At 42.3% G+C, this 20567-nt stretch overlaps 1 protein-coding gene across 2 annotated transcripts in view; it reads left to right on the top strand.

Annotated features, from left to right (window-relative positions):
• Positions 1-20567, top strand: part of ZBED1 (zinc finger BED-type containing 1) — a 133122-nt gene that overhangs the window by 20677 nt on the left and 91878 nt on the right. For both annotated transcript variants that reach the window (XM_066621648.1, XM_066621649.1), the window contains 2 exons: positions 11139-11246; positions 19639-19707. In XM_066621648.1, the coding sequence (XP_066477745.1) occupies positions 11139-11246; positions 19639-19707 (177 nt within the window). The remainder of the gene's footprint in view (positions 1-11138; positions 11247-19638; positions 19708-20567) is intronic.

A 20567-nucleotide genomic window follows, 5' to 3' on the forward strand; every position in this document is an offset into this window, starting at 1 on the left:
GGTATGCACCACTTAAGGACAGGAACTTGTTAGATTAAGTCAGCCATTTTCAACCCTGTGCCATGACACACTGGTGTGCCGTGAGTGTTGTGCAGGTGTGCTGGGGGGGGTTTGGGGGAGGGTCATTTATCAGTAGGGCCATTGGGAGATGCAAGCCCCCACTAACAACATGGTGTGCCTTGTCAATTGTCCAAAAACTGATGGTGTGCCTTGACTATTTTAGTACCTTGTCAGTGTGCTGTGAGACAAATAAGGTTGAAAATCACTGGGTTAAGTGAACATTTTGCCCAATCTGGTGCCTTTGTTGTGTAAATAGACACTCCCTGCCAGACACTAGCTGGTTGCACAGGCTACTGGAGATAGATTGTCTTGTTCTTTGCATTAAGAGCCCCTTGGTTGTACAAACACTCTGCTGCAGGTTATGGGAGACGTGACTGCCTCATTAAGAGCTTCTTTGTTGTGCTTTGACCACTGTCATATATGTGATTCCTCATTAAGCAGAAGGTTGTTAAGCAGCACATGCCTCTAATTACAAAACCTCTCTGAGTGGTTCAGAAGTGAAATGATTCAGCAGTTCCTAATCATTTTATCATCAGCTATTCTAAATTGTGTGGTGCATTTGATTTCAAAAAGAGAACTGCCTTATCTCAAGCCTACATGGGAGCCTTGTTGGTTGCTTCAAAGTGTGTGGGTGGTGAGGGCAAAACACACTGTATGTGACCACAGGACTTGTTATTACTTCACATGTTAGGGTTGAGCCTTTCTGAACTCTTGCTTAAGATAAGCTCTAGTGACACTGATGCTTTACCCCTCCTGACTCAACCTTTTACAAATATTCCAGTGCCAACTTGGATGGTAACTATTCTGTGACAACCAGAAACTGAAATTTGGAATATGAAAAAAATATCAGCTATCCACTTTCTCTTACTACCTAGTTTTCTTACTACCTACCTAAATGTTTGTCTGTATTTATTTTAACTTTTCTCTTAAGGAAGGGTGTTGTCTTAAAGAAGGCTAAACAAGGAGATTGTTTTGGGGTAATATGAGCAAGCTCAAATGAAATGTTGCCATTTTCAGCATGGAATCTTTTAGTTCATGTATTTTGTCAGCGCTTTGTTTTACTCAAATAATATTAGCTTAGAGTAGCATTTGATTGTATAAAGGCCATATTACCTGAGTAGGAATTTATGAAAGAAATATGATGGCTCAAAGAGCTATGACGAAAGGGAGGTTTTTCAGTGGCCATTGACTGTAATTACTACAAATGGGATCTTTTATCAGAGACAGTGTAGAGATGCTGGGATTAACAGGGGGTAGCTATTTCCGACACATCCTGCTTCTGAGCATCCAAGGGGTGTATAACTCCAAGGGATGGAGGCAGAATGCTGTGCTAAGATGGACCTCTGGTCTGATGCAGCAAAGCAATTGTAATAGGTGGTTGTCAACTGGAAGTGTCCCCTTTCTGTTCCTAGGAAGTGGGTGTATATCCACTCCACCTGCAGCTGTCAGCCTGAGCACAGCTGGCTTGGGGGCCTCGGTGGCATCATGTCCTTGGCAGCAGGGGAGAGGGAAATGGCCAGAAATATAAGGCTGTTACAACCCACGTGTTTTCTGCTGATTTCTTTCTTCTTAGGCACTTGTGAGGAGGCTGGCTGACGCTAAAAGAAGGCTTTTAGATTCTGCCAGCTGGAAAAACATGCACAGTTGACTGCATTTACTTGTTTACTGCTCTTGTTTGTTTTCTCTCTTTCTCCTCTTCATCTATCAGCCCACCAGACTTTTTAACCTCTAGCGATTGAGTAGGATATCAAGGTTTGGTGGACTGCCGAGAAGCCTGCTGTCTGTTGTTGACAAAACTTGGATGCATTTATGTTTCTCTTGGTGTACTGCATTTTCATGCTGCCTTTCTGGCTTGACTTTCAAAGCGGTTTACAATGTAAAAGTATTGAATTAAAAAAAATTATTTAAGAATGGTTTCAGATCAGTGCTGGTCCCTTCAGGAGTAGGCTTTGGCTTAAACTCTTTTTACCCTTCGTGACAGGACACAGAGATCTGAAGTCCTGGAAAGATGAGGGACTACCCCAACAGTTGTCTTAGGCCCTTGCTCCCTATAGGAGCAGGTAGCATGAGCTTTTGTGGCTTGTGAACCTTTCTTTCAGCTGTCAGGAATATGTTCTTTAAAGGCTAAGCTTGACAGCTTGTAATTTTTAATACCAAAACTTGATAGGATATTGTTTGAATTTAATGGTTGTCCAAAATGAATTGGCATTTTTTTTGGAGTATTTATATTATTCACTCAAAGCTCCAGGTTGCTTTCTGAGTGAGAGATGCAGTAATGCCAGTTCTTGCCACTGCTTGCTATTCCTTTCCCAAGCAAAAACAAAAGCCTTAACTGAGGGAATGGGAGTTGATAGCCAGTGGTGACGGGCTCCTTTGGTATAAGAAAAGGACTGTAGAACCTCTCCTCAGTGGCAATGCCAGTGAGACGGCAGGAATCTATGCTTTTTGCATCATTTGCAGGCATTAAGAAACCCTGTGGGGCTGCTTCCCTAACAGTTCCTTGTTTCTGTTCTGAAATCTGTTTGTGATACTTTCTTGTCTGTGCTCTTTATTGCTGGGTTCTTCTCTTTATTATTAGTAGATCAAGCTGATGTGTCAGCAAGATTCCATGTGTTTATCAGGGATCAGTGGAAAATTTTTCATGAGCAATGGAGTAAATATAGACACCCTAGGTGATCTGGAATAGAATTCATGTTGATAATATTAACAGAGAAGAGGTATGGATGAGATAATAAGCTATTAACAGCCCAATCCTAACTAAGGGCCCAATCTTATCCAATTTTCCAGCACTTATGCAGCCACAATTCAGCCCCAAGAGAGCAAACATTTCTTTACCTTGAGGAGGCCTCCGTGACTGCACTCCCTCCACAGAATGTAGTGCACTCTCCATTAGCATGACTGCATCAACGTGGGAAAGTTGGATAGAATTGGACCCTAAATCCCACCCCCACCAGTGCAGCCATGCCACCAGAGTATGCACTGCATCTTGTGGGGCAGGAGCAGTCATGGAAATCTCCAGGTAAGGGGAAGATTTGTTTAGCGAATGGGTCACCGCAAATCAGTGCCAGCTACTTTGCTGATGCTGATCTGAGGTGAGTGGGGGAGAGAGAATGTGGGGAAAATGGAACAAGGATATTGGAGCAAGTTGCTGCCACTGATATCTGCACTGTTCTACTGCTTCTTCTCCCAGATCGTCCCTCTTCCCTCCTCTTAGTCCACATTCCACCCCCAACGGGCTCTGGAGGTAAGGCTGTAGTGCTGCCACCTTGTGCAGCAGCATTTGTAAAATGGCTGGTGGTGGCGCACTGAACACGTCGTCACCAGCCATTTTACAACTGTTTTGTTATAGCAAAACTCACCGTGTGTTGGCCCAATCCTAGCTGTAAATTATATAGAAGCCTCTGTCAAAAGTCCAGTCTTCTTACATCCAGGTAAAAGTTCAAAAACATTACTCTGTGAATTAGAGGTTCTTGTAATGGTGCTGTGGAATATGAGAGGAGGCAATACCTTTTGTTTTTTTAAGTGGCCAGTGACGACTGTAAAAGCCTTTTCAGCTCCCATAATTAAATACAAAATTTTTTTCCCCTGAAATCCTTTACTTTGTTAGACTAAACAATTCATGCAACATTCCTCCTGAATTGAAAATTTCAGTTGATCCAAGATACCTTTGCTAAGAGCTGTGGCCATATCCTTGATAGGTTGATTGTGGATTGTGGGCCTTCGCTGTTTACCCCTAATCTACAGAATATAGTTTGTTGTCTTAATTGTTTTTATTTAGCCAGTAGCCAACGTGAAAGTTCCCACCCTACTATTAAGTGGAGGCTACTTGCTATTCCTGTTCTACAAGATGGGAATTACTCTGTGCTTGCATCTTTTGGTTCATGCATTGCTATATAACTGTGTTCCTGGACAGTTCTTTCAGGAATTGGGGGACCTAGGATAATAGGAGCTTCAAAAGCTCCAGATGTTGACTGCTTTGAAAATGATTTTCAGCAAAAACTACTAAAGCCTTCTGTAGTATTAAAGTATGTTAAATAACATTTGTAGCCAGTGCCGTGTCTGTCATACTGCTTAGAGTTCTGTATGTTTTTAAGTGTTTTTTTTGTTTGTTCCATCTTCTAGAACAGTGGTTCTCATGTTTAGCAACAGGACCCACTTTTTAGAATGAGAATCTGTCAGGACCCACCGGAAGTGATGTCATGACCGGAAGTGATATCATCATTAGGGGAATTTTTAACAATTCTAGGCTGCAATCCTACCCACACTTACCCAGGAGTAAGTCCTATTACTATCATTGTTAAATGAATATACATAGTAGCTTGTTAAAAGTACAGGTCTGTAACATATTCCCCAAATGCAGTCAGATATCATGGGAGCATCAAGTCTAATATATTAAAAATAAAATATTGACATGAACGGGAACCAATCTGAAATTGGCTCGCAATCCACCTAGTGGGTTCCGGACCATTGTTTGAGAAACACTATTCTAGAAGAAAGAGATAATTAACTCTTTAAACTTCTATGTCTGTTTAGACCACTGTTTCTCAATAAATGGTATGGGTACCAGTGGTACTTGAGGTAGTACTTGAGGTGGTGTCTGAAGGTACTCGTGGGACTCCGGGCACCTGCCACTTGGGAGCAAGACCAGGAATACAACACTGCAAATAGCAGTAGCAGGCTCAACTCAGCAGGCAGAGCTCCAAAGCACGCTTTTCCATGCTCAAAAAAGCCCTCCTGTCCACCCTGAGGCTCTTACTGGTGTTGATAGGGTTGCATCTAGCCTCCCAACCCAGAAGTAACTAGCAGTGATGTCATTGCCAGTTACTTCTGGTGGTGGTACTTTGAATAGGTAGACCATGGAAAGTGGTACAGTGGAGGACAAATGTTGAGAAACACTAGTTTAGACCGATAGGAGCATTCTAATCCCCCCCCCACTTCCAAATACCAAGATCAAAACAGGTTCACTTCTACTAGTTTGTGACTCACTAGAATGCTATCTCAAATTTTGCAACCATAACATCGAAACTGACATCCCAAAACCGCTCAAAGGAATTTCAAACACTTAGTGCCTTGAGGCCATATTACACATATTGTACATATGCAGAGTTTAATCTTGAATAGTTACTGCTTGAAAGGAAAAACGGCTTCATGAAAGGACAGTTTGGAATGGGGAAGAAGTGGGTGAGGGGAGAGGTAGGAGATGCTTAACATTTTCTGCCCATTAATTTCCACTGCTCTCCCCCCCTCCCCCTGGGGAGGGGCAGATTTCAGATAGGTTTTTGTAAAAGACATACACCTGGAAATCCTCTGTGTGGTGGTGGGGGACAGATTGTTGGGTGCCATAGAAAAAGCAATGGGTCTGCAAACCTTGCTAATGAATTGGCAGACATGCTATCAAGCAACTTCCTCCTTACACCCTTTACAATACTTTTATGCAGTATGAGCTGTGATACTGTCAGCATCTGATGCGTCTAGATTGATGATAGTGCATTCACAATATTTTCATGCTAATGCTTCACTCTTGCTGCAGCTTGCTGTTTATCTCTGTATCAAGACATACAGATTGCCTCATATAATTGAGTCAGCGTGATGTAGTGATTACAGCAATGATTTTCATCACATGGCACACTAACAAGGTGTTAAAAATGTCAAGGCACACCATCAGATTTTTGACAATTGACAAGATGGACCATGCTGCTGGCGGGGGGTGGGGGTGGCCCTCACATCCTCAATGACCTTACTAATAAATGACCCTCCTCAAACTCCCCTGGCACACCTCTGGACGATTTGTGGCACACCAATGTACCAGTAGACAGTGACTGAAAATCATTGGATTAGAGTGTCTGGAAAAAGATCAGACCCAGGTGCGAATTTCCCCTCAACAAGCAGTTCCCCCCAACTGTAAAAATATTTCCTACCTCACAAGTGGGTTATAATGATAAACATGGCGGAGCACCATGTATACTACCTTGTTTTTCTTGAAAGAGTCGGACAAAAACAAAATACAGTTTTTTAATTTGAAAGCTAAAACATATCAGAGATACCAAGTCATAGTTCCAGATTGCAGCTGCCATGCAGCTCATCAAGTTTCCATTTCTATTAAAGTTGAAATAACTAATTGCTCATTATCAAATCAGGCCTGATATTTAGCGATACCCTGCTTCAAGCAATCTAAATCAGGAGTGTCAAACATCAGACCTGCAGACCGAATGCAGCCCCTTGAAGTTCTTTATTCATACCCCATTATAATTGGGTTCTCTCAGTGCTGCCCTTCCAGCAGCCCTGTTTCTGTCAAGGCTCTGAGAGGGTAAGACAGAAGGAGGCCTCATAAATCAAGAATTGCTACAGCAAAAGGGGCAGACCAAGAGGGGTGAGAGAGGGAGATACTGGGAGAGCCCAGTTATCCCATGAGCCATCCTTTCAGCTCTACTGCTTCTGCTGGGTCATTTGCAGACCACCTCTCAGCTGCTGAATGGTGAAGTGGCTCCTTAGTAGAGGCTGAATGAAGGACAGCCAAAAGGGCAGCCTGCATGATAATGGGCTCTGCCATATCTTGAACACATGAACAAGATTTGCACATTTTCTCTTCTGTCATTTGCAATCTGCTCAAAGAGTTTGAAAACTGAATTTTTTAAAATGTAAGATACACTGAAAACACTCAAAATGATCCTGATTATAATAAAGCTGGGTAAGAGTCCAGAGTGGCTTCAAAAAGAGTTTGCAAGGAGTTGGCATGTAAGAGGGACATGTATACTATAGGAAGTTAAAGGAAAGGCAAATTGTCAAAGATGAATATCATAAGAAGAGCCCTGCTGGATCAGGCCAATGGCCAATCTAGTACAGCTTCCTTTATCTCACAGTGGCCCACCAGATACCTCAGGGAGCACTCACAACTACAAGCATAACAGTTTATCAGCATCTTCAGTTAATGTCTTGAATTCTGAAAAACAGTTACAGTGGTACCTCGCATAACGAATACCCCGCGCAGCGAAAAACCTGCAGAACGAAAGCGGTGTGCGAAGTTTGGTAACTCGCATAACAAATTTTTATGACTTATGCTTCGCATAACGAATTTTTTTTTTATTGTCCTGGTTTGTCTTAAGGGGGGGATCTTCATGTCACTTTATGATCCCGTTCACCCTAGTAAGGGGCGGATCTTCATGTCCCTTTATGATCCCGGTCACCCTAGTAAGGGGCGGATCTTCATGTCCCTTTATGATCCCGGTCACCCTAGTAAGGGACGGATCTTCATGTCCCTTTATGATCCCGTCCACCCTAGTAAGGGGCGGATCTTCATGTCCCTTTATGATCCCGTCCACCCTAGTAAGGGGTGGATCTTCATGTCCCTTTATGATCCCGGTCACCCTAGTAAGGGGAAGATCTTCATGTCAGCTTGCTCCCAGGAAAGTGTGCACAGGATTACAGCCTTCAAACTCCCCACTCAGCATCCCCCCATCGCTCATTCACCCTATCACTGCCCCATTTCCTTCACGTTTCCCCCCATGATCACGGCAAAAGCAAGCAATTGAGTGCAGCTGCTCTGTCCTCCCCAGCTTAGAGCACAGTCCTGTGTGTGTCTCCTCAGAAGTAAGTCCCATTGTGCTTACTCCCAGGAAAGTGTGCACAGGATTACAGCCTTCAAGCTCCCCACTCAGCATCCCCCCCCCCCGTTTTTGAAATCCTCTGTACAGTATGTATGCCTTTAAAGAGCACTTAATAAACACTTTGTAAACCAAATTTGACTTCGTTCTGACTTTTCTTGCCCATAGGAACGCATTAATTAAATTTCAATGCGTTCCTATGGGAAAACGCGCTTCGCATAATGAAAGGACTCGCGGAACGGATTAATTTCGTTATGCGAGGCACCACTGTATTTCCTACTCCCCCCCCCCCCTATACACAGCTGCAGTGTGTGTTGGGCTAACATTTGTCTGGGTGATTCTGTGATGGTTACTTGGCCATCTTGTATTGGTGGTTGTACAAATAGCTGTCCTGACTTTAAGCTTCGGTGGAGGTACACAATGGACAAGGAGAGAGTATAGGAAAATATGTTGCCAGCATATTTTCTTCAGTTTATTAGAAACTTTCCTGGAAAATGACATTTGTCTCAAATGAATAGTATTGTGTTTTTAATTTGATGTAAACAGGGGCAAGAGCCTTTCAACTGATTTTAATGAGAACAGATATAACAAAATACTTCCAAGGTATGAAGTTTAGGATACAAATCTTGCTGTTAATGGAAATCTGCTGTTTTGAGGTAGTGCTTCTAAGGTACTGAGAATTTGAAGCAAAGCATGTTACTTGAGATATAGGAACGTTAATGGATTTGCAGGATCATAATGAAACTACTTGGCTATTCTTATGATCCATTAATAGTGTATTTTTAGGCTAATATAAGAATGAATTAAAATGCCTGTCTAGCTCCATTCCACAAAAATACTCTTGATTTCCTTTCAACGTATATATCAACTATTATCTTAAAGAATTACTTTGTTGGGAATATTTTGACAGCTCTCTAATAGTATTTCTGCTGTAGCATGCAACGGTTGGGTGTTGCGCAGTCTAAGAGTGGCTGATGTATGGATGGGTCTAACCCAGTGATGGTGAACCTCTTGGGCTCTGTATCAAAAATTCCAAAAATGCCTAACTTGCTGGCGTGTCACCCCCCACCCCAACAAATGACAAACAATTCTTTGCATTTTTTAAAAAAAAACAAAACAGTTTAAAACAGACTGTAAAAAACAGTCATGTGGTGCTATGTATTATGTAAAGAAATGTCAAATAATTACAAAAGTGGAGTAATTATCAGTATGAAGTAAAATCCATACTGGATTTTTACTCCAAAAATGGAGTAAAAATCAGTTGTTGGGTGTTGGTGAACATTAGCGTGTCGCCCAAAACGTGACTTATCACCTTTGACATGCTTGTCAGAGGTTCATCATCTCTGGTGTCTAACTTGTGGGGGAAGGATGGTGCTGAGGATCTCTTCAGTAGTTTTATTCAACAACCTTATCAAATCATTTTGACAGACTGGGGTTTTGAAGAACCCAAGCTTGAACATAGAATTTTAAACATCTGCATAAATGTTTAAACTTTTAGAACTTAAGCCTGCAAACCCAGACTGAAGAAAAAGTACTGCCCAATATGAAATGTGAACAATGGAATACCATCTCATATACAGGAAGCTGCTTTGAGGAGAATTTCTTCAGTATTTACTCACTTGTACACCTCTTCTCCATGTGTCAAAGGGGCCAACAGTCTTGCATTACGTCCTTGTTCCTCTGATCCTTTATGCTGCCATCCAGCACAACCATTTTATCTATTGTTTCAGGTTAGCAGGGACTGCTCTTATTTGATGTTAAAAATATTTCCCAGCTGTTTTTCCTGGCCTTGTTTCATCGTTGTCTTCAAAGACTATATTGCTTTATACTGTGTGCACCCGCTTGTTCAATGAGATCAGATTTTCTTCTTGAAGTTCAATATAATCCAGAATTGTAAAGCAAATAGAATTGCCAATAGCATGCGTGGGTTGGAGTCTTTGATAAGAGAGACCATTTTTCCCCACTTGGGCTCTGTTTTAGTATGTGGGTTTTTGTACATATCAGACCTTTTCTATGAAGTACTAAATTGCTTTACAAACCTTGAAATGCAGTGAAACAAATGTTAACAGTTTATCACTTCTTGTCTTGCCAATTAATGTTGTACTGCGGGATTATTTGATAAAAGCATACTGGTTTATATTACGCAATTAGCTCAGATTTGACTGAACTCTCACCCTTGGATTTAGTAGACACGGGTATATCCATTTGTAAATCAGCATCAATGCTGGAAATTGTGTTTGGGAAAAGAGTTAAATTGTGTTTTTTCTGTTATAAAGACGCGCCCCCCCTGAATCTACAGGGGTTTCCTTCCGCCCGCCTATGGATAAGGAAACCACGGATATGGGGGAACGCTATATAGATAACGCTACCCTGCAACCTCCCATGCCCATTATGAGTACCTTTGTTCACTGTAGAAGTGCTTGTAGCGGGGGTGCTTCTTAGCTTAACATTCTTCCTTAACTGAAGAACTGAATGTGCAGACAACCAGTCTGAATGCACCAGAAAGAGTAATAGGAAACAGGAACTTTCTGTAGCATACAGGCTGGTTGCTTGCACATTCAGTTCTACAGTTAAGGAAGAATGTTAAGCAAGAAGCACATGTGCTGCAAGCACTATTACAGTAAACAAAGACACTTGTAATGGGCACACGGGGTCCCCCAAATCCGTGTATCTACAGATAAGTGAAACGGTGAATATCAGATCTGTGGATGCAGTGACCTGTCTGTACTGTATTTGTATTCTGCCTGCCTTCTCTCCAGACAGCTCAAGCAGGGCTTATTTTATTCTCGTAACAATCTTGTCAGGCAGTGTTTCTCAACCTGTGCATCAGGACCCACTAGGTGGGTTGTGAGTCAGTTTCAGGTGGGTCCCCATTCACCCCAATATTTTATTTTTAATATATTAGACTTGATGCTCCCATGATACCTGACTGCATTGGGGAAAAATGTTACAGACCTGTACTTTTAACAAGCTACTATGTATATTCTTTTAACAATGTTAGTCAATGGGACTTACTCCTGGGTAAGTGTGGGTAGGATTGCAGCCTAGGATTGCTAAAAATTTTCCTGCTTCATGATGTCACATCCAGTCATGACATCACTTCCGCTGGGTCCTGACAGATTATCATTCTAAAAAGTTGGTCCTAGTGCTAAATGTGTAAGAACCACTGTTGTAAGGAACTTCACAGCTTTATGGGAGTTTGAACTTTTGGACTTGCCTGTTCAAACCCAGCTCTCTAGGGGATGATTATATTTTATGTGCAATTGTGTTTTCCAGCAAAACCCCAAGTTTACACTGACTGTTTCCCAATTGCAAGCACAATTGCCACACAAAGTGTGTGAAAGGCCTCTTGCCAACTCTTTCGTTAAGTAATAGCAAGTCTTGTCTTTAGTCATCTGGCAGGTTTTATTGATGGTCAGTTTCTATAGTTGCAAATAGTAAGATCTTAATGTGATTTTTTTTCCCCTTTCCATATAGCTTTTCCTCATCAAAATGGGAGTGTTGCCATAGTGACTGGAGGAACTAAAGGAATTGGTTACCATACTGCAAAGCATTTGGCAAGACTTGGCATGCACGTCATAATAGGTACTGACATTGTTGCATGGGCCTAAATATTTATTAATCAAATGATTTAGATTTTCTTATCACAGTGCACATCTATGCATGTCTACTCAGAAATAAGTCCCATTGTATTTATTGGAACTTACTTCTAGGAAAGTGCATTTAGGATTGCAGTCTGACTTACATTTGTAACTCATCCATCACCCAAGGAACTCAAAGTAACATTGTAACTTCTCAACCATGCTCCAAAGTATGGTAGGCTGAGGGATAAGGCCACTGTGAGATGACAAGCTGCACCTGCTGAAATTTCCTCCTCTACACAATTGTTAAAGGTCCAGATTGCATTCACAATCTCTAAACAGATTTTCTGGGTGCAAAATCTTGCATAAATTTGCTTGTGCAAGGAAAAATAGTTTTTCAACATGTAGAATCTTTTTTGGCCATTGAATTATTGAAGGTGTAGACAAATGTACTTGTCTCAGGCTACAATCCCATACATATTTAGCTGAGAGTAATGAAAAGATTGAAAAAGGAAAAAGTTTAAAAAGCTGCACTTGCCAAAATCCCTTCTTCTGTACTCTGGTTAAAGATATAGGCCAGCCATTTTCAACCATTTTCAGCTCACGGCACACTGACAAGGCACTAAAATTGTCAAGGCACACTACCAGTTTTTTACTTGCATTAGATTACTACATTACAGTTAATCTTGAATTAATAAAATTAATACAGTTAAATCATTACATGACAAAAAATTGACAAGAAGCATGGAGAGGGAAGTATATGTGGTTTCTGAAAAGGAGGAAAAATTCTATGTTCAAATTCTTATCAAAAGAGTCAGAAAGTATTGGCAAAGACAGGGCAGGTTGGTCACATAGTGGAGAATGTGGGTGAGGGGCAGTAAGGAGACATGATTGAAACAAGTGCAGGATTAAACTGGGGGTGGAAGAGAGAGAGAGAGAGAGAGAGAGAGAGAGAGAGAGAGAGAGAGAGAATGTGAGGCAGTGATTCTGTATCTTTGGAAGGTGCTGGCAAGTGAGGGGAGGGACAGTAAGAGAGTTGCTAACTGTGATTGTGAGATTTGGGGGGGGGGAATATTCCTGGGGAAGGGGGTGGGGTAGAAGAGGAGACAGAAGTGCCAATTGCCAGCTTGTGTATTTGAGAAAAAAGAGTGCAACCAAAAGCCCAATCCTATGCATGCCTGCTCAGAAGTAAGCCCCATTATAGTCAATGGGTCTTACTCCCAGGTAAGTGTGAATGGGATAGCAGCCCCAGAGCCCAATCCTATGCATGCCTGCTCAGAAGTAAGCCCCATTATAGTCAGTGGGGCTTACTCCCATGATAGGATTGTGGCCCAGCGCCCTTCCTCTAAAAGCCCCAAAGTGCAGGGAGGGTTGCTTTGGGGAGTTGCAGGCAAACTGGCAAGGAAAAGGGACTTTCAGAGACCCTGAAACCTTAGGTTGGGGGCCTCAGCAGACTTGCTCGCTATGTACCTGCTTGCCTGCTTCTGGCTTCCTCTTCTCACTCACTCCACAGCTCCCACCTCCTGGCTCCTTCAGGCTTCTCTTGTTGGCCAGTCAGCATGCAGGCAGGCAACAACCTCCTTCATGCCCAACCCTATGCATGTCTACTCAGAAGTAAGCCCCATAGTAGCCAACGGGGCATACTCCCAGGAAAGTGAGGATCAGGTTGCAGCCTGAGTTGTGCTCAGTTGCAGGAGCAAGTTCCAAGCGACTCTTCAGCTGCTGCATGGGATGCAAAGCAGCCCCTTCCCTGGCTGCTCCCTTGCTAGTGCTGCCTGCTGCGGGAGGCTCAAAGCAGCCGCTTCTCCCACACGCAGCTGCTGCCTGCCTCCTCCGATCCCGCGGCACACCTGAGACAGCCTCGAGGCACACCAGTGTGCCGCGTCACAGCGGTTGAAAATCGTTGATATAGGCACTCTGTCCTCCATTGTATCTGCTTGTGTGTCCCTGATGCCTTTGGAACTTATGGTAATGTTAATTAGTATTTTAGGTTAAACTGGTGGAAGTATGAAAGTAGCTGACGCAGTAGTGGAGAGTACGTATATGTGCATGTAAAATGACATTTGCCAGGTTGTGTTCTAGAAAATAAACCCAGTGTGATGGTCTGATAAATAGAAATGCCTTCTTCCTACTCAGGTTTCTCTCATTAATTATTCATATCCTTCCAGATAAACCCATCTAAATTTGTTGACCTGTCCACCCTTTCAAGTTTTGTATAACTCTTTTCCTGTTAAAATCTTGATCCCTGCAGCCTCACTTCTTTCTATGCATTTATAACTGAAGTTGGATTTTATGCTGTCTCTTCTCTAGCCAGAGAAGAATTTTTTTCATGGTTTCCTTTAAGCACAGGGCACCCTCCAGCAGTGCTCCTTGGAACTTTGTGTTGAGTAGCAAGTCCTGGTGATGCAGGTAGGGCTGATTCCTTGGTTGGCAAACAACTTCTCTGAAGACAGGGTAGCTGTCAAAACCCAACTTTTGCAGTCCAGTAGGGCTCCATGTGCACAGTATGATTCCTCAATGGTTCATTCTCATGTTAATATCCCACCTTCTTGAGGTCTGCTGGAACTGGTGAGGAAACTTAAGGACCTGGTCAGGAGTGAGGCAGATGGGAGCATCTCTCCCATCACTGGTTTTCTTGGGAGCTCTTTGAACGTAGAAGAAGATTAGCTGCACTTGACATAGGTCATTATTTTGACTGTATTTTGAACACTTAACTGAGTCCCTTCATAGTTTTGATAAAAGTTTTTAAATGCCTGTTGAAATTTCACTTCTTTGTAACTGAATTGTCTTATTAAAGCTGCAGTCCTATCCACACTTACCTGAGAGTATGCCCCATTAAGTATAATGAAACTTAGTTCTAAATAGTATTGCATAGGATTGGGCTATAAGTTGCTTTAAAAGGTGACTTTTTTTTTTAAATGGCGGGCATGACTTCCTCTGTCTTGGTTACTTTGAGAGTAGACAGAAAACACTCTGTCTTGGTGTCTTGGGTAAACAATTTTTTTCTTTGCCCTTTTATGTGGTAATACATTTGGCAGCCTGTATCATTTCCTAGACAATGCAGTGCTTTACATGTCTTCCAACGCATGCCTCCGACGCATCCTCGGCATCACCTGGCAGGACAAAGTTCCAAACAACACAGTCCTGGAACGTGCTGGAATCCCTAGCATGTATGCACTACTGAAACAGAGACGCCTGCGTTGGCTTGGTCATGTCGTGAAAATGGATGATGGCCGGATCCCAAAGGATCTCCTCTATGGAGAACTCGTGCAAGGAAAGCGCCCTACAGGTAGACCACAGCTGCGATACAAGGACATCTGCAAGAGGGATCTGAAGGCCTTAGGAGTGGACCTCAACAAGTGGGAAACCCTGGCCTCTGAGCAGCCCGCTTGGAGGCAGACTGTGCAGCATGGCCTTTCCCAGTTTGAAGAGACACTTTGCCAACAGTCTGAGGCTAAGAGGCAAAGAAGGAAGACCCATAGCCAGGGAGACAGACCAGGGACAGACTGCACTTGCTCCCGGTGTGGAAGGGATTGTCACTCTCGGATTGGCCTTTTCAGCCACACTAGACGCTGTGCCAGAACCACCTTTCAGAGCGCGATACCATAGTCTTTCGAGATTGAAGGTTGCCAATACATGTCTTCCAAACATTCTGATGTAACTTTCCCTGCTGTGCCTGCGCTTCAGGAGATAAAATGTTATTTTTACCTCAGTAATGAACCAGAGTAAAATTAGGGGGAATTCTGGCATTTTGCCTTCAGCATGTGATCCTATATGAGTATGGGCAAATATCCTTCATAGGACATCCTTGGTAGAACATCCTCCCAGCTTTCCATTACATAAAAAGTAGAACAGACAGTGGTAGTGATGGGGAATTTTCCACCATAGTCTTTAGGACTTTGCAAGTTCATATTTTTTTCATTGATAAACTAAACAAAAAATTTTATATTCTACTGGATGACACTGCTGAAATAAGAAAAAAAAAGTGTCTCGGGATGTTAATAACAGTACTCATGTAGTGAAATGAACTAGAAGGTATTCAGAACATTGAATAAGAGTCTTTCTACTGGGTTTCACTGACATGGGATTATGTATTGCAAATGCAGTTTTAGGTACCTGAGGTTCAAGTAATGCACATTATTCTAATCTAAACCTTTTGTTGCAACTTCAGAATGTAAGACTTAAAGCAATCTGCTGCTAAATGTACTTGTTCCCTGCTGGTTGCTTTTGGAGCATCGCTTTGATTATTTATATTGTTGTTTTGCAACCTTTTTATATGACAGTTTGCCACAAGAAAATAAATGGGTCTGGCATTTCACAGCACCTGTGGAACCTTTGAATCCAACCTGTTTTTCTGATCCCTGCAGAACTGGAAGAGAACAGTTTAGTTTATAATGGGCTATCTTTTCCCAAATAAATGCAGTTCTTAAGGTCTTTCAGTATACAGTTGTGTGCACTTGGCGATAGGGATGTGGACCAGCATCCCTGTCGTCAAGCAGGGGTTAACATTATGCAAAACCTCCAAAGGCGAGGGGAACCTCCGCATCTGCTCTCTGCCTCCGTGAAGCTCAGAATGCCGGAATTGCATGAGAGATGGGACTTCTGGTTTCCTCTGGGGAAACTGGAAATTGCATCTCATGCAATTCTGAGCCTCTGGAGGTGAGGGGAGCAGAGCTGTAGTTTCCTTCTATCACCTTATTGGTGAAGCTATTGCTTACCTGCCACACTGATAATGATCTCAAAGAATGTTTGAGATGGGGATCAAGAACTGTTTAAGTACATCTGTGAGCCCAAGGAAGGTTTGTGCTTGTGTCTCTAAACGTTGTGCTTTATGCAAACTAAGGTTTGTAACAGTGCAGGCCAAAGCATGTTTATTCTAAAGTAAATTCCACTGGGGTCCAAGGGTCTTACTCCTAGTAAATGTGTTTGATTGTAGCCCAAGTCAATTTTAGATTTGTATAAGAGGGAAATTATCACAAATCATAACTTGCACTTGTGTTGGCATAAGATTAAGGGAGGGAAGCAATCGATTTGGGAGTGAAAAGGAAAATAACTTACATAAGATGGAGTGGGTACAGGAGCTACCAAGTCTGTTGCATATCTGGAGCTCTTAACTGTGGTTAAGAGATTCAGTAGGCTTGCTGTTGGACTGTAACTCCAAAGTGCTGCAATTCTCAAATGGTTTGCACAAAAACAAACCAAAAACTGAAAGTTCTTGGCACCCCCCCCTTTTGCCAAATTAAACATTGTTTGTAAGGAATTGCTTCTTTTTTTCCTTCCACTTTTCTCCTTAGTTTATTCTGTAGCCATCATTCTGGTGCTCTGTCAATTCAGTGTAGAATTCAGTATAGAAAGACACTGCTAAATTAATACAGAAAATCTGCATTGTAGAAGGAGAACTGCTTAAAAACTTTATTTCTTTTAGGTTGTATCCATATGGAAACATTTACGGATTTTAAGAAATAACCAGAATTGCTAATATAAAATATGTTATCTAAATGGAATTAATCCTATCAGTAGCTGAGCAAGGAGCTGCAGGCTGTAATGAGCAGAGCTCACTGTGTGGCAGCTGATGAAGGAGGATCAGATGAAAACCTTGCAGGGATTGCCAAAGAAGTTCCTTGTATTTTCCGATCTTGCTTTATCCAGTACTGTGACACACTGGACTCTAATTCCCTGCTGTAGAAAATCACTTAGGCTGAAAAAGTGAGGAGATTTGATCTCTTGCCCATAGCTTGTTTTAAGGAGAACTCCATGGATATGGCAGTTTTACCAGAGGGTTTGTTCCTTGACACTGCATCTATTTCTGGAGATTAGGATCAAACTGGATGTTTGTGCTCTGTAACTGCAGATAATTTCATCGCGGGGGGGGGGGGACAAATACTGTTGGAGTTCATTGTATGTATTATTCTTTCACTCTCTTTGACCCCCTTTGCTTTCTCTTCTTTTTAAGTAGTGAAATCAAAGAGAGATAAGCCATTCTGTGCAGATGCAATTGAAAATCTGATCTTAAATATATATATACACACGCATGGTCAGTTATAGGCTAATGTACCCATTGGAAATTTGTAAGCACAATTTTCTTTGTCTCCATAATTTTTAAATGCTGTAAGACTGCCCATTTTAAAATAAGATTTTATATTATGTAAGATGTTACTTGAGGAAAAAATTAAGTAGGAAAATGAAAGCTCTTGCAACCATAGCAGTATTGACTAGGTCTCGGTTTCATTCAGAAGAATACATATAAGAGCCTCCTTTTTGTCCATTCACCTACACTTACAGTTCAGACTGTTGCACAGTGGTCAGTATCAAAGATATCTTTTTTTTAAAAAAAACTTACAGCAAGATAGACATAGTGCTTGTAGAATCTTGTAGACTGGGAACTGGCTGCAGGCTCATGCAAGGTCAAATTGTGAAGGTGTTTGCTGTATCTTGCCCTCATTAGTATGAAGCAACCTCATCTTTGCTTCATGCTACAGCTGTAGCATTGGAATGTTAGGGGGATGTAAATGAATTCGTGGGAGAACATGCGGACAAGATAGTGTTTTGCCAAATTCCTTTTCTAAACTTGGCTAACTAGTTCCCCTGGCTCAAATATGGCTAGCTCTAGTAGTGTACAAAACTATTACTGAACCCCAGCACCAGTGGGAAGATAACCAGTAGGTAGCTTGCCTGTGGGGCTGCTGTGTCCCTCCTCTCAGTTCTCAAAGCAACTCTTCTTGGTGCAGCAGCACTCCTGCTTTCCACCACCCAGCAGTCTGCAGCTGCCCCAGTCCCAACAATCCTCAGTAGACCATCTGCCCATCTGTCAGTCAGTTTGTTGGTTAGTCAGCCAGTTCGTTAGTCTGTCAATCACCTAGTCAGTCAGTTTGTCCATTGGTCAGTTAGCACAGTTTCTCAAACTGTGGGTCAGGACCCACTAGGTAGGTTGCGAGCCAATTTCAGGTGGGTCCTCTTTCATTTCAATATTTATTTTTAATATATTAGACTTGGTGCTACCATGGTATGTGATTGCATTTGGGGAAATATTACAGACCTGTACTTTTATGAAGTTACTATGTATATTCTTTTAACAATGTAAGTCAATGAGACTTATTCCTGAGTAAGTGTGGGTAGGATTGCACTCTAGGATTGTTAAGAATTTATCTACTTGATGATGTCACTTCCAGTCATGACATCACTTTCGGTGGGTCCTGACAGATTATCATTCTAAAAAATGGGTCCTGGTGCTAAATGTGTGAGAACCACTGAGTTATTAGGTCTATTAGTGAGTCAGCCATTCAGTCAGCTAATCTTTTAGTCCTTTCTCCCTCCTCCAACCATTCCTCCTCCTCCTACCCACACCTTCTCCTTTCTGCAGGTGCTACTTTTATCCCTGTGGGTCCTGTTGCCTTTAAGTGGATGCAACTGAGCAGCACACTCACTGCATTCTAAGGCTCTGGTGTTACACAATGATTCCCAGACCTTTCAGAGCAAGGAACCACTGTGGACACCAGGGGGTGGAGTGTAGTGAAATTGCGGAAGATTTCCCTCAAGGTGATGCATTTAGAGGTTAAATGGAGAGTTCTGCCCTGAACATGCACAACAACTTTTATTTTTACTTCTGGGCTGTTCTACTATGGATCTGTTGGTCAGTTGGTTGCTTCATGTGGTGGACTGGCAAAGGAGTACCCCACATTTATCCTGGACCTGCCTGTCATCTCTGCTAACTTGGCCTCAACCAGATCTATCATTTTCTTTTCCTGATTGCTCACCAGAGCCAGGAGAACAGTTGGGGGGGGGGGGAGGAAAAGGAGGCAGCAGTGGATGCTACTGCTTACTAATTCTCAGCCGGTAGGAACTGCACCAGCACCTTTGCATTCCCTTTCCTGAACACTACACGGAGCCTGCACATCTCTCTCAATAAAAGGGGCAGAAGATGGACGATACTACCTTGAGTGCTTGGGCTACCCCAGTTGTCCCTCTGTCCTCAAGGGAGATATTTCAATACTATTCTTTTCATCTGGCTACCTTGTCTTAAACATGGAACTGTGGGGTGGATTTAGGGTTCTTACTTGAAGCGCAGATTGTTGTTTTGAACATGCATACCAACTCCCATTACAATATATGAGCTGTCAAGACAGATACCATGTTACAGTATATTCTGCATTTTCCTCCTTTCTTCAGTGCAGTTCTCAGACCTCTATTCACTTGACTAATAATATACTGACCTGCTATTTTGTTAGGAAACCAACCCTTTTTGTTTCCTCTTACAATGTCAAATCTGCTCTTTGCCTAAAGATTTAATGCAAGATTTTCGCTGTGGAGTTTTTCAGAGTTTAAAATCAAGCTATGTGTTTGCACTATGAAATACAAATGATATCTAATTTTTTTTTTACTGTCTTGATTTATGGCAGCTGCAAATAATGAAGGTGAAGGCCAAGAAACTGTGATGAAAATAAAAGAAGAAACTTTGAATGCAAAAGGTATTTCTGTATGCATTGGTCAACAGCATCAAGGAAAAAAATCAGTGGTGCTTTTTCTGATGAGTTTATATATGAACATTTTTCACTGTTTTCTGGTCATGTGCATATTTTACAAACATATAGTGCTCAAAAACAGATTACTGTTTCAACTGGGTATGTTGAGACAGCTTTGCACTGACACTCTTGATCATGGGTAATAGTTAGTCTTCCTGGAGAGCTTGAAGAGCCTCTGCTACTAAGAGGCTGAACTAGGTTAATAGTCTGACAGTAGAAGGAAGCATAATTAAACCATGTATGTTTTTCCATTTTCATTGTTTGTTTATTTATAGTATTTCTATCCTGCCTTTCTCCCCGAAGGGACTTGGCTAAGGGGGTGCTTTTTACTTACTTTCACTAGTGTAGGTATGCTGCAGCCTCCAGGAGGCACGGGGAGCCCTGTGCACCCCTCTGTAGGACTCCCCGATGCTTGGAACGTTGAGACATAATGAGGAAGTGGTTTGTGTGTGATTATGTTTCAATGTTCCAAGCATCCGGGAGCCCTGCGGAGGGCTGTGCAGGGTTCCTCATGCCTCCTGGAGGCTGCAGCAGCCCTATGTTAGTGCCAGTAAGTACAGCTGCCCTGGCCCCTCCAACGCAAAAACTTACTTAGGAGTAAATCTCCCTAAAAGTTCGAGAACCTCTGCAATAAAACATGAGAGCAGTCGCAGTCATCTTATTAAAAACCCCTAGTGTGTAATCATGTTGTCAGCTATGAAGAGCTGCACATGTGAAGCTGGGCTTCATATTTCTTTTTCCCCAACAGCTGCTGCATGGGATGGCAGTGATTGCCTTGGCATATGTCCCTCTGTGCGTGATGGTGA

The sequence above is a fragment of the Tiliqua scincoides genome, chromosome 3, assembly GCF_035046505.1.
Source record: "Tiliqua scincoides isolate rTilSci1 chromosome 3, rTilSci1.hap2, whole genome shotgun sequence".
NCBI lineage: Eukaryota > Metazoa > Chordata > Lepidosauria > Squamata > Scincidae > Tiliqua > Tiliqua scincoides.